Source organism: Lacerta agilis, chromosome 10 (assembly GCF_009819535.1).
Source record: "Lacerta agilis isolate rLacAgi1 chromosome 10, rLacAgi1.pri, whole genome shotgun sequence".
Classification (NCBI taxonomy): Eukaryota; Metazoa; Chordata; class Lepidosauria; order Squamata; family Lacertidae; genus Lacerta; species Lacerta agilis.
Window position 1 is genome coordinate 54,621,147 of NC_046321.1, and position 15,317 is coordinate 54,636,463.

Consider the following 15,317-nt stretch of genomic DNA (forward strand, 5'->3'; position numbering starts at 1 on the left):
TCCAGAAATTTTCAGGCTGAATACCAACACTGATTTAATGAACAGGTAAGTCCTAGAGCCCTAACTGTGGTAACTACTACTACTACTACTACTACTACTACTACTACTTTATTATTTATACCCCGCCCATCTGGCTGGGTTTCCCAACCACTCTGGGTTGCTCCCAACAGAATATTAAAAACATGATAAAGCATCAAATGTTAAAAACTTCCCTAAACAGGGCTGCCTTCAGATGTCTTCTAAAAGTCATGTATTGAGTGAAATTGTTTCAGTCTAATCCTCTGCAAGATGATATCATTCAGGAATATCCAGAGAAGTTGCTGTACCTTATAAATGAATACAAGGAAACTGGCCGGGGTGGGGTGGGGATCAAGAAGTTAATGTAAAAATACCACTATGCCTCTAGCAGTTGCCTCAAAAATAGAATTTTTTAAAATCTAGGGATTCTCGGAACTTTAAATATTATGCTGTAATGAGTGGCTGGTCCTGAGTGTTCCTCCTAACAGTTTTAAAACAAACCAATAACGATACAAGCATACAAAAATGTTCAGCAAGAAATGGTAGTGATGTTAGCTCCCGGTAACCATTTTCAAAACGAACTGTTACAGCAATAAGAAGAATAACCACATTAAAGCTTCTACTGCATGCAAAGATGTCTACAGGGTGCTGTGGCCCAATTTTAATAACTTTATTTTTTTGCTATCTCTGTTACTGGCTATATCCAGAGCTTATAATAAAAACGTGTGCATCTGCATGAAATAGATAGAAGTCACAGAATTCTAAAGCAAGCCCAGGAGAAAAAGAAGCATTTTAACTACATTCGGAATTGTACTTAAAATGCATACAGGAGAAAATAAAATTGAAATTTAGTATGATATAATGGCATTATAAATAATGGATAAAAGGAACAAGACCACAGCTTTCAAGTTTTTCTGCTGCAATACTGAGGCTCCTTATGCCCCCCCCCCCCCCCAGCAATTCTCCCTTCTCTATTCCACGTGTAATTCCCTATAAGGTAAAGGTAAAGGGGCCCCTGACCATTAGGTCCAGTCGTGTCCGACTCTGGGGTTGCGACGCTCATCTCATGTTACTGGCCGAGGGAGCCGGAGTACAGCTTCCGGGTCATGTGGCCAGCATGACCAAGCCGCTTCTGGCAAACCAGAACAGAGCATGGAAACACTGTTTACCTTCCCGCCAGAGTGGTACCTATTTATCTACTTGCACTTTTGACGTGCTTTCGAACTGCTAGGTGGGCAGGAGCTAGAACCGAGCAACGGGAGCTCACCCCGTCGTGGGGATTCGAACAGCTGACCTTCTGAACAGCAAGCCCTAGGCTCTGTGGTTTTACCCACAGCGCCACCCGTTTATACTTACCCATTAATAAGAGTTACCTACACACACCTGGCTGGTTAAGTATCAGCCTGTTGGCTAATTTGCATTAGGAGCATTACTTTTACTGAGCAAAACTACTGGCGAATAGGCAAAACGTGAAACTCTAGCAGCCTTTACTATATATAAATAAAAGAGGGCCAAGCCCTCTTGTTCCTTTCCAACTTGGAGAGATGAAGCAACGGGGAAGGAGGGAACGCTTAAAATTTTAACCTTCTTCCAGCATCTGCTTAGACAGCCCACAGGATGAAAAGTGGTTTGGAAATAAACATCGCTTTGCTCTCACTCTCTCTCAAAAATAAGTCATCCAGGTTTGTTAGTTCAGCTTTCAGAAGTCATTAGAATGTGTTTAATAAAAGATCTATGTGACAAGTGCAGTTTCAGCATTCTGTATTGCCAGGTGTAAATAGGAGCTTGGAGGGAGAATATATTTTGAACAGTTTCTGGGTGTTTTTTTAAGGGTTATTATTGTGCACAGCGGGGGGGGGGGGGAGGAACCAGATCCAGTTTTCTGTTTAAATGCAGATCTAAAGTCAGACAGAGATATGATTTAATTGGTTTAGAAGACAGTCCTTATTTGATGTATTCTAAACGCCTTGGGGAAATAAACCTAAATACTTTTGTAAGCCAGAAAAGGGAACTGAATTTAATTCTAAATTATATTCCGGAAAAATGTGGGAGATTTCAGGGGGTCAAAATAAATAATAAATGGATGTACCGTACTATATTAAAAGCAAAAAAAAAAAAAACTTGTTTTGATGAATTGGAAGAGCCGTAAAGAGATTCCATTGAGCACATGGATTGATAATATGGACAGATTAGCTACATACGAACGAATTGCGTGTCATCGCAAAATAAGAATGGATAAATATGAAGAAATCTGGAATGAATATTTAAGCAATAAGGCGGACAGTGGTGGAGGTAGAAGGAGGCGAGAGAGGTGGGGAAACAGTGTTTTGTTTTGTTTTTTTAAAAAAGGTGTAGTCATAGGTATTCAGTGTATTCAAATTTGAATTGTCGAACTGTGTTGTTATTGTTATTATGGTTTTTATTATTTGTGTTTTTTTGTGGTTGATGTTTGTATCAAAAAAAATGATTAAAAAAATAAAAAATGAAAAGGTTGAGAAGTAGACCTGCTCCCCATTCCTTGTGGTAAGCTTGGGCCATTTGACTACAGGTAGTCAAAATAGGGGCGCAGGTGGCGCTGTGGTCTAAACCACTGAGCCTAAGGCTTGCCGATTGGAAGGTTGGTGGTTCGAATCCCCGAGACGGGGTGAGCTCCCGTTGCTCGGTCCCAGTTCCTGCCAACCTAGCAGTTTGAAAGCATGTCAAAGTGCAAGTAGATAAATAGGTACTGCTCTGGTGGGAAGGTAAACAGCATTTCCTTGCGCTGCTCTGGCTTCGCCAGAAGCGGCTTAGTCATGACCTGGAAAAACTGTCTATGGACAAACATTGGCACCCTCAGCCAGTAAAGCGAGATGAGCACCACAACCCCAGAGTCGTTCGCGACTGGACTTAACTGTCAGGGGTCCTTACCTTTACCTTTTTTAGTCACTTTTTAGTCTCCCCCCCCCCATATCAGTTATGCGGTTCAATTAAGCCCCTCTGGACCACACACAAGCCTGAGAGGCATTGGGACTCACATTGGGCTGGTTGATGTATCTCAGCTGATTCTTCCTCCCCTAAGGTGGGAAGAAGCAGCCAAGATAAATTTCATGCATTGTGATATCATCAGCATATCACGGTATTTAGTAGGGCTGACATACATCTGGGATTTCCCAGACGTTACCAGGATTTCAAAGGGGGAAGTGACACCTGCGGGGAATTTCCGGAAGGCAGTGGTTTTTACTTTTTGAAATATGGCAACCCTATATTTAGCAGCTGAAATATCACCATGTTGAAAAGCAGTTACAATATCGCCCAGCCCTATTGGTGGCCAACAGCTGTAGCTGTTATCCTGTTCAGTATCAGAAGAATCACAACCGATTCAGACGTATAGAAGACAACAACTACTGAATACTACAGCCTAGTTTCAGATACTCTTCCCCCCACTTTTAGGAACTGCCAGCCCCCATCACTCTTTGGCTCAGGGGCGTACCCAGGATCAAAACTGGGGGGGGGGGGCAAGCCATGGTCGTTCAGGTTCAAAAACAAAAACAGCTTCAAAAAACAAAAACAGCTTCAAAAAACAGAAAAACTCCCCCCCCCAAAAGAAAGAAAGCCCCAAATGGCTGAAAAAACTCAGTTTCCCAGGATCCTCAGTCCTTGCAAAGGAACTACTCACCATGCAAGGGAACTCAGTTTGCCAAGCTCCCTTGCAACGATGAATCCCGGCAACGATGAATTCGCCCCCTGACACTGCCTAAGTCTCAGCCTGCATCCCCATTTGATCAAGCAGGGGTGCAAGGTAGGATCCAGTCTCTGATAGGCACACCAGCTCTTTGTCGGCATGAGGGAGGGGGAAACAGCCGGCGCAACACACACACACACACACACACACAGAGAGAGAGAGAGAGAGAGTGGCCAACTGCCTCGGCAAGAGCGGAAGAGCTCAATTGTTATTGAGATTTTGGGTGGGGGAGAAAGACAGTCTTGAGCTTTTTTTTCCTTTTAGGCTGCCGATAACCATTTATTTATTTTTTTGCTTCCGGGGGGGGCAGCTGGCCCCCCTGCCCCCCCTGGGTACGCCATGCTTTTGGATTATGTAAACACAGTAAAGGTTCTTCCACCTGTTCAGGAAAGGAGAAAGACTAGCTTGTCTTCCACTCGTCCGGACTTTGTACCTCACCCATATGCTTATGCGAAGATTTCACAGCCACATCAGGATTAAGAAATGGGCACTGGGCCTAAAAGTTTGATATAATTGCCCTCCCGCCCTCACTGCCCCCATCAGGCCCTGTGGGGAACAGATAGAGAACGCAGGAGCTCCTCACACATGGGCCAGCAGATAGGTGATATGTAAGGACAGCAGGAAAATTCCTTCATTTAGACAAAATAATGCATATTCAGTAGGCACACACCATAACACAATTCCTCATAGGGTAATAAAGGAAAAGAAAAGGCCTATTTACATTTGAAAGCAATGAGCTAGACAATGAACTTACGTTTGCTAAAAGTAAAAAATAAATAAACTGAGTAATTAGAGGAAAGTTTTGGTAGCAAGGGCAGATCAGACAGTGGAACCAATTCTTTAATGAGGTAGTTATTGCTAACTAAATGGAAATGTTGCAGCCATAATATTTCCCATGCAAGTAGAGTGAGTAATTAATTTCTTCAGCCATGATGTTTTATTTAAGGCAGGTCTCCAAAATAGAAAAGAAAAAAATGATATAGATATTACCCTCACCCCTCAGAAAAAATACAGACTAGTTTGAGCTGTTAAGCAGTCTCTTTACTGCTCAGGCAGCCTTCAAAAAGGGAACATGATAAGGACAATTGTTCTGACAGCATTACAACTATTTCTTCAGAGAATACAAGCTTGTAAAAATCCTGATTTCCCAGTTTGCCCTTCAGTGTATCCCTGTAGTGGAAAATGCAAATTGAGCAAAGCCCTCATAACCACTCTCTCCTCCCACCCCCTAATATCAAACAAGATTACTGTCAAGAGGTCCTCAGTCACCAGAGCAGACCATTTTGAAGGCATAAATGTGCTCTCCATTGGTTTCATCAAGCAATCATGAACGCTGATTACATAAATTTAGCACTTTGCTGCTCATTATTTTCTTTAATGGGATTTCCGCCATGGACACGTTGTCCTGTTTTTGCAGTTTCCTCCACTCAACATATTGCCCCTGCTCAAGTTTTACATAAAAATTAGTCATGATTTGACAGGGTACAGCTTCTTGAAGATTCGGTGGTGCTCATTTGCAACAGAGTGCTCTCAGACACATTTCAGTTCGTCAAGTATGCAAATAACTACTAGGACTTAAAAAAAAAAAGTGGTCTGGGAATTGGGTGGATTGCGATTGGCTGGAAAAAGAAGCAGCGTGTTGTAAGCGTTTGCTCAAACTGGACAGGGTAGCGATTTGGAGTCTGGACCCAAGGGCAATGCAGAAGAACAGTCAAGACCGACCAAGAAATGCAAGCACAATAGAGCTCAGGTGTCGGAATACGTTTCACGGATCCGCCATGGATTCATAATTAATTGGTTATTTTATGGGTTTTTCAAGGTCTACTTTTGGTATAATTGCGCGCAAAAGTGAAAGTGAAAGCATGAATGAATAGTGTGGTTCACTTACAAGATTAATCCGCCTTTATTTTTGTAGATCCGGTCATGTTCAAAGTTGTTAATGAGCGTTAAACTTGCTTCCCGCCCTTTTGGAGGGCAGCAACAGTGATTTTATTGGTTAAAGTACTAATGATGATGTCACGTTTGTTCCCTAATAAAAGGCAGAGGCACCCCGCTTAGGCAGGAGGAGTAGCACGAGACCGCACGTTCTTCTTATGTTCTTTTAGTTGGGTTTTAGTTGAAGTCAAGTTTAGTTTAAGGGGCTAGGAGCGGGCTGGACGGGTTGGATGGGTTTTTCTTTAGTTAGAGTTAGATCGCGGAAGATCATTCGGTTTTAGTTTTAGTTAGGTTCTTTTAGGTTAGCCTAGGGATAGGCCCGCGGAAGATATTTCGGTTTTAGTTTATTTAGTTAGCCTCGCGGAAGATGGGGCGCGCAGGTCCGTCTTTAAGCTTAGGAGAACTTAGCTTAGGGGACGAGCCTATGCGGGTTTCTGCCGAAGCCACTAAAGATACAACCGGTGTCCTGTCTTCCTTGGGTTTACGGGGGGAGTAAGTAAAAATTTTAATTTCTGTAAATGGTCCGCCCTATTCAGAGTCAGGGTATATATTTATTTCACGAGGCAACTTTTCTCTAAAGAAGGCAACTAGGAACTCACACACCATCAGAGTCTTCATTGGCTTACCTCATCATCCTTCAGACTGTGAGGCTTGGCCGGCGACCCGTGCTCAAAGCACGCGGAACGACTGGCCGCTTTCCCCGCAACTGGTACCCTCGTGCCATAACCCGTTCCAAGGCCGTGCACGAGGAGCTCCAGCACCCATACCCCGACACTCAGGCAAACCTTCTTCATCAAGCAAAGCTCAGCTAATGTCAGGAGATGGAGTCAGGCATTGGCCAGCAATTAAAAAACACAGTGTTCGTGAATGAACACTTAATTTTTTAAAAAAATCCAAAACAGTGCAGGCCTAGTGATCACAGCAACTCTTCCCAGCAGGCCTTGCCCCAATGAGGCCGTTGCGTTGCAAGGACTGAAGGTCTCTGCCTTCCCACAGCTGCCTAAGCCCCCTCCTCTCCAGGGTTTTTCCCAAGCAGTTGCAGACTGTGTCTGCAGGCAACCAAACTCTCGGCACTTTTCATTCCTCTGCGTCTTCTAGGAAACCATAGGGGAGGGGAGGTGGTCACAGAAGGGGGAGACCCTGGCTTCTTTAGCAGCCTGCCTAATCTCTGCCTCTTGGCCTGCCTCCTCTGCAGCCTCCACTTCTGCCTCTGATTCTGGACTGCTCTCTGCCACAGTCTCTTCCTGCTCACTAAACGCTGTTGCCCTTTCAGCTTCCAACATGTCCTCCTCCCAGTCTTCTCCCTCTGACCACGCATCGCCGTCCCACCACCAATCCCCTGGCTCTGAGCCTTCTTCCCTTGCGGGATCCCAACTGCTGCCTCCCACCACTCGTCTGCATCCAGCCAGTCCATGACATCTAAAATGAGAAAGGATCATTTTTAATACTCCTTCCTGACTAGGAAGAACCAATGGACACTCTGGGTGGGTGAAGTCAGGCCAGATCTTGGTGGTTCTTCCATGAGTCTACAGTTACTCAGTTTCACCACAAAGGGCAGTAATTAGCAGCTCCTGAAAAAGTGCAGAGGTCTCCTGTTTTTAGATCTTGCATTATGAATGTGGACAATAATATACTTGCTTTGGTTAATGATACACATGCCCTTAACTACTCAGAAAACCCAACTTCTTCAAAAGGTAAAGGTACCCCTGACCATTAGGTCCAGTTGCGGACGACTCTGGGGTTGTGGCGCTCATCTTGCTCTATAGGCCGAGGGAGCTGGCGTTTGTCTTCAGACAGCTTCCGGGTCATGTGGCTAGCATGACTATACTGTTACTGGCGAACCAGAGCAACACACAGAAACACTGTTTACCTTCCCGCCGGAGCGGTCCCTATTTATCTACTTGCACTCTGATGTGCTTTTGAACTGCTAGGTGGGCAGGAGCTGGGACCGAGCAACAGGAGCTCACCCTGTCACGGGGATTCAAACCACCAACCTTCTGATAGTCAAGCCCTAGGCTCTGTGGTTTAGACTACAGCGCCACCCGCGCTATTAGCAATAATAAAATTTAGATTTTTATCCTACACTTCCTCCAAGGAGCTCAGGACGGCGAACAGACTTCTTTTTAACCCTCATTACAACCCCTTGATGTGGACTGGGCTAAGAACCCAACTGCCTCACCATGTCAGCTTCAAATCTAAGCAAATATTTGGTCCATGGCCCTAGTCTAACACTAACCCTGAAACCACATTGCTTCTAAAGTTATCACATACAGCAGTACAGGGCCCAGACTTTAATGTCCTTGCAGCAGACATCTATATACCCAACTTTGTACTCACACAGTTCTACCCCTCCTATCCACCCCCCCCTTTCGTTGAAAGTATGCCTGGTTCCCTACGGTAAATACTCTGAACAAAGCTTCAAAAGGCTCTATAGCATTCTGTTGTCAGTTTCCTGGTGTGCCATCAAAACCCAAAAGGGAAGAGCTAAGCCTCAAGCTGGTGCTTAGGAGAAAAGCATTTATTCTGGCACACAGGAAACCAGAGAGTAACCAGTGCATTTTGATTGGCACACTAGGGTTTTCATTTTTCCAGAATACAACCCCTCCCCTCTTGTTGTTGTTGTTGTTGTTCAGTCGTTCAGTCATGTCCGACTCTTCGTGACCCCATGGACCAGAGCACGCCAGGCACGCCTATCCTTCACTGCCTCCCGCAGTTTGGCCAAACTCATGTTAGTAGCTTCGAGAATACTGTCCAACCATCTCATCCTCTGTCGTCCCCTTCTCCTTGTGCCCTCCATCTTTCCCAACATCAGGGTCTTTTCCAGGGAGTCTTCTCTTCTCATGAGGTGGCCAAAGTACTGGAGCCTCAACTTCAGGATCTGTCCTTCTAGTGAGCACTCAGGGCCGATTTCCTTGAGAATGGATAGGTTTGATCTTCTTGCAGTCCATGGGACTCTCAAGAGTCTCCTCCAGCACCATAATTCAAAAGCATCAATTCTTCGGCGATCAGCCTTCTTGATGGTCCAGCTCTCACTTCCGTACATTACTACTGGGAAAACCATAGCTTTAACTATACGGACCTTTGTCGGCAAGGTGATGTCTTTGCTTTTTAAGATGCTGTCCATGTTTGTCATTGCTTTTCTCCCAAGAAGCAGGCGTCTTCTAATTTCGTGACTGCTGTCACCATCTGCAGTAATCATGGAACCCAAGAAAGTGAAATCTCTCACTGCCTCCATTTCTTCCCCTTCTATTTGCCAGGAGGTGATGGGACCAGTGGCCATGATCTTAGTTTTTTTGATGTTGAGCTTCAGACCATATTTTGCGCTTCCTCTCTTTCACCCTCATTAAAAGGTTCTTCAATTCCTCCTCACTTTCTGCCATCAAGGCACTTTCTGCCTCCCCTCTTAATACTGGCTTAAGGATTGCCTCTCTTCTCTTGGATTCTACTTCTGGAATTATCTCTTCCTCTCTTTTGTTGCCAGTATGCTTTCAGACTCAATTCTTCTAGTTTTCCCCATCGATTCTGACTAGATGTTGTTTGGAATAGCCAAGACCAGTGGCATTACCAATGGCACAGTACCGCTCTCTTTCAAGTGAGTTATTACATAACTAAATGATCGCTGCAAGCACAGCCTCTCTTTGCTGATAATTAGCCTTCTGATCAAGGTCTACTTTGTACTGGGAGCGTCACCAAATTTGCGCTGCAGGCCTGCTCTGTAGAATTGTCTCAAAGCGAACAGCCACCAGAGTTAGGAAGCAGATTCTTCAGAAATTCAGTTGGTCTATTTGTTCATTGATTCTACAGCTTGGCAAAATAGTCCATGTCTCAGTGCTGGGCACAATTACAAAAGGACTGTAATAAAATGTTCCCATTGAGGAAATGCTCCTTTATATCGCCACAACAAAAGCTTGTGACTTGAGGTCTATTCTGAGTTCTGCAGAAGACTTTTAAGCTCTTTATATGCATTTCCAGTGTGGTATCATCTGCAATATGGGCTGAAAGCAGGAGGGAATTTACCTCTCCACCCTTAGCGATCATAATTAGGATTGCAAGCCTTTTGGCTTCGACCTCATGGTAATAAGAGATGTGTCTGAAAATGTTATAGCAAGAATGGGAAAAGATTCAGGAAAGGCAGAAAAATTAATAGAAGCCAAAATTAAAGTGGTTTTCAATTTCCAAGGTCTTAGATCAATGTTCTTCAATACCTGATTTCTGGATTATCATATTGACAAATATTTTAGATGCTGCAATATAATCACCACTGTAGTTAGGGCCCTATTATACTCCTGAAAACATGGGGGAGGGGAATTAAAAACACATAAAATATATAGTAAAAAGTAAAATATATTGGTATATAAATAATAAAATGTATTAGTATATGTAAATTATACTCTAGCTAATAATGCATCATATCTGTAAGGACGTTCAGTGGTTGTTCATGAGAAAGCAGTCGAATGCAGTACTTCTAAAAACTAAGTACTTTATTGTGCAGATATTTACAGTGGAGCAAAAGTTCAAACGTCCATCTCATCCCTCTTCAGAGTCCGGGAATGAACCCTTCCGGCTCTTTGTCCAGCAAAAGAGGCGAGGGATCCTGAACCCCCGCCTCCGCCTTCCACGTCTTTCCTGTCTGCGAACTCGGGGCGCAGGAAACTGTCCCTGTTCCCTGCTTCCCCCTTGGTGCTCAGGCTCTACGATCCCTTCAGAGCCCCTGCACCGACTTCCTGCCTCCAACTCCCCCTCCCCACTGGAGGAATGGTCGCTTCCTCCTGAGGAGGGGGATGACGAACTGGTAACAACGGGGAGGTTCCCTGTACTGCAAACATTCCTGGGATGTTACCTGCCGTGGGGAGGGGGGTTTCCTGACAATATCTGCTGGGATCTTCAGTAGTACTGAAAAAGCTGGCTAACCCAGCTGGAAAAAAATGCTTCTTAATCTTTGCAATCTCTTGTGATGATTCTGTGGTGTCCACCAATTGATATCTCAGTTTGTGCATTACACGTATATGTACTGAATGAATATGATGAATATGCTTTAATTATTCGATTGAGTGAGTCAATTATTCCTTTATATGTAGGATATGATGAGCACTCAGGAAACATTTTGCCAGAAAAAATGACATATTCTAGCTCAGGCTTCCTCAGCCTCGCCCTCCAGATGTTTTTGGCCTACAACTCCCATGATACCTAGCTAGCAGGACCAGTGGTCAGGGATGATGGGAATTGTAGTCTCAAAACATATTGAGGGCCGAGGTTGAGGAAGACTGTTCTAGCTCATGCACTAAATTTATGCTGATAGGGTCAATGACACAAGCAGAATGAAGATGTTCCACTCTTCTCCAAAGGGTCTTTACTTGAGATAGCTAAGAAGTATGCAGAAGACAGGATGAAGTAGCTTAACCCTCAGGTGGATCAACTTTGGTGCCAAGTGATGAATGCAGTAGGGTAATGATGATGAAGTTTCTACTTCGAGAGCCAGTGTAGTGTAGTGGTTAAGAGCGGTAGTCTCGTAATCTGGTGAACCGGGTTCACGTCTCCGCTCCTTCACATGCAGCTGCTGGGTGACCTTGGGATAGTCACACTTCTCTGAAGTCTCTCACCTCACTCACCTCACAGAGTGTTTGTTGTCGGGGAGGAAGGGAAAGGAGAATGTTAGCCGCTTTGAGACTCCTTAGGGTAGTGATAAAGCGGGATATCAAATCCAAACTCCTCCTCCTCCTCCTCCTCCTCTTCTACTACTACTACTACTACTACTACTACTATGCACCAGAGTTGGAATGGTTGGACTGTATGGAAACAAGGAGGTACTGCTACTTGGATAAGTAGATAATCAGCAGATTCCAGCCTACCAGTTTCTGAAAGCTTGAAAAGCTGGTGGTATCTCGAATTCAGATTTCGAGAGTAGGGATGTCAGAGAATTCCAATGAAAACAAGAAACAGGAGTGGGAATTCTCTATGTTCTCTTATTCATCTCGGGTCCAGAACAGTAAATCAATCAGGTGAACACGATTGGTATTCTCTACTGCAATATCACCATAGTGGACAGTGAGACACATAACTTAATTGCTGGCAGAAGGCAAACTGCAGCAGAACAGAAACATTGCGGCATATGACAGACCCAGAGCGGAGTAGATAATGATGCATCCCTAGCTGAGAAGAATGTGTCAAAAAGGGACTCAAGACTGCAGTTCAGCAGCATGTCACCATCAGTGTGGGGGAAGGATAACATTTTCTGGTTGTTTGGAAAACGTTATGTGAAACCTCTGTCAACTCCAATCCCTAGGAGGCACTGAGCAGAATTAAGAAATTGTATTCACACAATTAAGTAACCTTGAGCTCACACACTTACAAATGCTACTATAAAATTGGGGGTGGGGATTTTTTTACACATGCCTACGCTCCCACCCATTTTAGGCACTGCACCAGGAACAACCACGTTCAACTTACCTCATAGTAACTCCGAACTGCATTACAAAATGCTTCATCAGCCACAATTTGTGTCTCTCCATTTAGGAAGGCCTGGAAGCGCTCCTTCACGATCTGTAGCTGTTGCTTGTTCAGCTGGAGAGAAAGCGAAAAATCCAGTCAGCAAAGCTACACGTTTTGCTTCGTTCCAACATTTAAAAACTCTTAGTTGTCCCACACATCAATTTCCTCCTTGAACTCACTATGCCGTTACTTTCAATAACTGCTAACAACCACACCATAGATATTAGGGCTACCATACACCTGGAATTTCCCGGACATTCTCTGAATTTGGCAGCCATTTTAAATGTTCGGGAAATTTAAATGGCAGCCCATTGTGGGAGTGAGTTTTTTTGCCGGAATTAAAAAAAAATGGTTTAAAAACTGTTTTGGAGGGAAAACACTCAACAAATGTAGGCAAAAACAAAACCCCAATAAATAAAAAGCTCAACAACCTTTGTGTCCAGATTTTCACTTCCCAAATATGGCAACCCTAACATAAGACAGATAACACAATTTTGTTTATTCTACAAAATATATGTAATTTGTTATACAGAATAAGCTTTAATTTCATGTTATGATAACCTACAGTCACACAATAATTTCCTACTACTTTTACCATTTCCCTGGTTAAAATGGACTCATTCCCTATTCTTAAAATCTGAAAAGTTTCCAACTGCACAGTGGTGTGAACACAAAGAGATGGAGGGAAGGGTGTGCATGTTGCTGCACTCTCACACAACAACACACACACACCACACACACACTTTACTGTACACACTTTAAGCAGCAGAAATGAGCTCATGTGCATGTTGGGAGAGATGTTATCAAGGCAGCAGCATGAATGGAGACTATAGGACATATTACAAGAGTTCCACGAAAATCAGGAAATTTAAATATACTTTCCCCCCATTACTGTGAACCATTTCGCTGCCCAGAATCCCTAACTGAGATAAAACATGTCCCCGTTTTGCCTGAAGATTTTGCAGAACAATTACTCTGAAGATCAGCAACTAGCTTAGCTGTTCAATCCAGGTTAAACAATGCAGAAAGAGAAACCATGAATGTAATGAAGGCACGCCCGAAAATAAGTTTTTGTTTCCTCCCTTCCACAAAACCCAAAAAAGAATGAAAACCTTAAGATTTGTAGCACTAAAGGTGAACAATTACACACCACTTTTGTACATCAAAGGTAAAGGTACCCCTGACTGTTAGGTCCATTCGCGGACGACTCTGGGGTTGCAGCGCTCATCTCACTTTATTGGCCGAGGCAGCCAACGTACAGCTTCCGGGCCATGTGGCCAGCATGACTAAGCCGCTTCTGGCAAACCAGAGCAGCACCCAGAAACACGTTTACTTTCCCGCTGGAGTGGTACCTATTTATCTACTTGCACTTTGATGTGCTTTCGAACTGCTAGGTTGGCAGGAGCTGGGACCAAACAACGGGAGCTCACCCTGTCATGGGGATTTGAACCGCCGACCTTCCGATCGGCAAGCCCAAGAGGCTCAGTGGTTTAGACCACAGCGCCACCTGCGTCCCTTTGTACATCAAAACCTACCATAAATAATAGTTAGGAGCCTTGTGTCCTAGCTGTTACGGGCTCAGGCATCATGTTCTTCTGCCCCTAACCCCGCAGGGAATTCAAAGACAACTGAGATTGGCTTTTGGATGAAAACAGGATACATCTTATTGAATACAGATTGGCTTAGGCAATTAAATACTCCCAGCCCGACTGCCAGCAGGGGTTTTAAATAGGGCAACCCCTGCGACTGCTGTCTGGAGGAGTGCCATCAGCCCCGGGGCCCTGGCTGTGCTTGAAGACATGGCCACTCCCCCCCCCCAATCCCTTTAGCAGGATACCCAGAGTTTGGAGGGGCAGACAGAGACTACAACCTCCCCTCCATCCCAGACTGAGGCTGCCACAATGCCCAACCAAGTTGTGACGCTCGCTACGATGTAGGCAAAACCACCAGGCTGGATCCAATTCGACCGGGCAAATTCCTACCTGGCCCCAGAACATGGCAACCACCTTAGCCACAGCAAGGTCATATAACAATCACTTGAATTGAGGCAAGGCGGGTGGGGAACCCGACAAGGGGGAAGAACAGGTCAGGGCTCCAGGTGCGGGCTGTTTCAAAGGGCAGGTCGTGGACCTGAGAGAAGCCTTCCTGCTCCATCAGCTCCACCCCGTGGCCCAGTGTCTATCCGAGCCTGCACTCCTATTTGCCAATCCTAGGTGCAGGCTAGGATCCAGCTCCTGATAGGCAACATGGGATTATGCCCACATCGCCCATCCGGACTGGATGTCAATCCTGGGATCCCCCATCAGGGCCTTGGAAGAGCCTGAGCTGCAACGCAAGGCTGAGCGGACTTGCATTCAGTTTGCGTAGCTTAAAAACAGGTATAGGAGGGAAGGGTATACAGTGGTACCTCGGGTTAAGAACTTAATTCGTTTTGGAGGTCCGTTCTTAAGCTGAAACTGTCCTTAACCTGAAGCACCACTTTAGCTAATGGGGCCTCCCACTGCCTCTGCGCCACCAGAGCACAATTTCTGTTCTTATCCTGAAGCAAAGTTCTTAACCTGAAGCGTTATTATTTTGGGTTAGCGGAGTTTGTAACCTGAAGCGTATGTAACCTGAGGTACCACTGTATAACAACAACAACAACAACAACACACAACAACAACAACAAGTTATTGTTATTATTATTTAATTAATATCCTGCCCATCTGGCTGGGTTTCAACAACAACAACGTATTATTTATTATTTAAACCCTGGATTTCCCCAGCCACATTGGGCAGCTCCCAACAGAATATTAAAAACACAATAAAACATCAAACGTTAAAGGCTTCCCTAAACAGAGCTGCCTTCAGATATCTTCTAGAAGTCAGACAGTTGTTTATTTCCTTGACATCTGATGGGACGGCGTTCCACAGGGCGGGCGCCACTACTGAGAAGGCCCTCTGCCTGGTTCCCTGTAACCTCACTTCTCGCAGTGAGGCAGCCGCCAGAAGGCAATCGGAGATGGACCTCAGTGTCTGGGCTGAACGATGGGGGGGGGTGGAGACGCTCCTTCAGGTATACTTCAGGTATTGTTTTGCTGTTCCGCGACTGGACTTAATGGTCAGGGGTCCCTTTACCCTTTACCTTTTTTTTTTTTTTTTACTTATTTACTTA

General features: G+C 44.7%; 1 protein-coding gene across 19 annotated transcripts in view; it reads right to left on the bottom strand.

Moving 5' to 3' along the window:
• CADPS2 (calcium dependent secretion activator 2) overlaps positions 1–15,317 on the bottom strand; it is a 323,931-nt gene that overhangs the window by 244,898 nt on the left and 63,716 nt on the right. For all 19 annotated transcript variants that reach the window (XM_033161515.1, XM_033161513.1, XM_033161504.1 and 16 more), the window contains exon 2: positions 12,122–12,235. In XM_033161515.1, the coding sequence (XP_033017406.1) occupies positions 12,122–12,235 (114 nt within the window). The remainder of the gene's footprint in view (positions 1–12,121; positions 12,236–15,317) is intronic.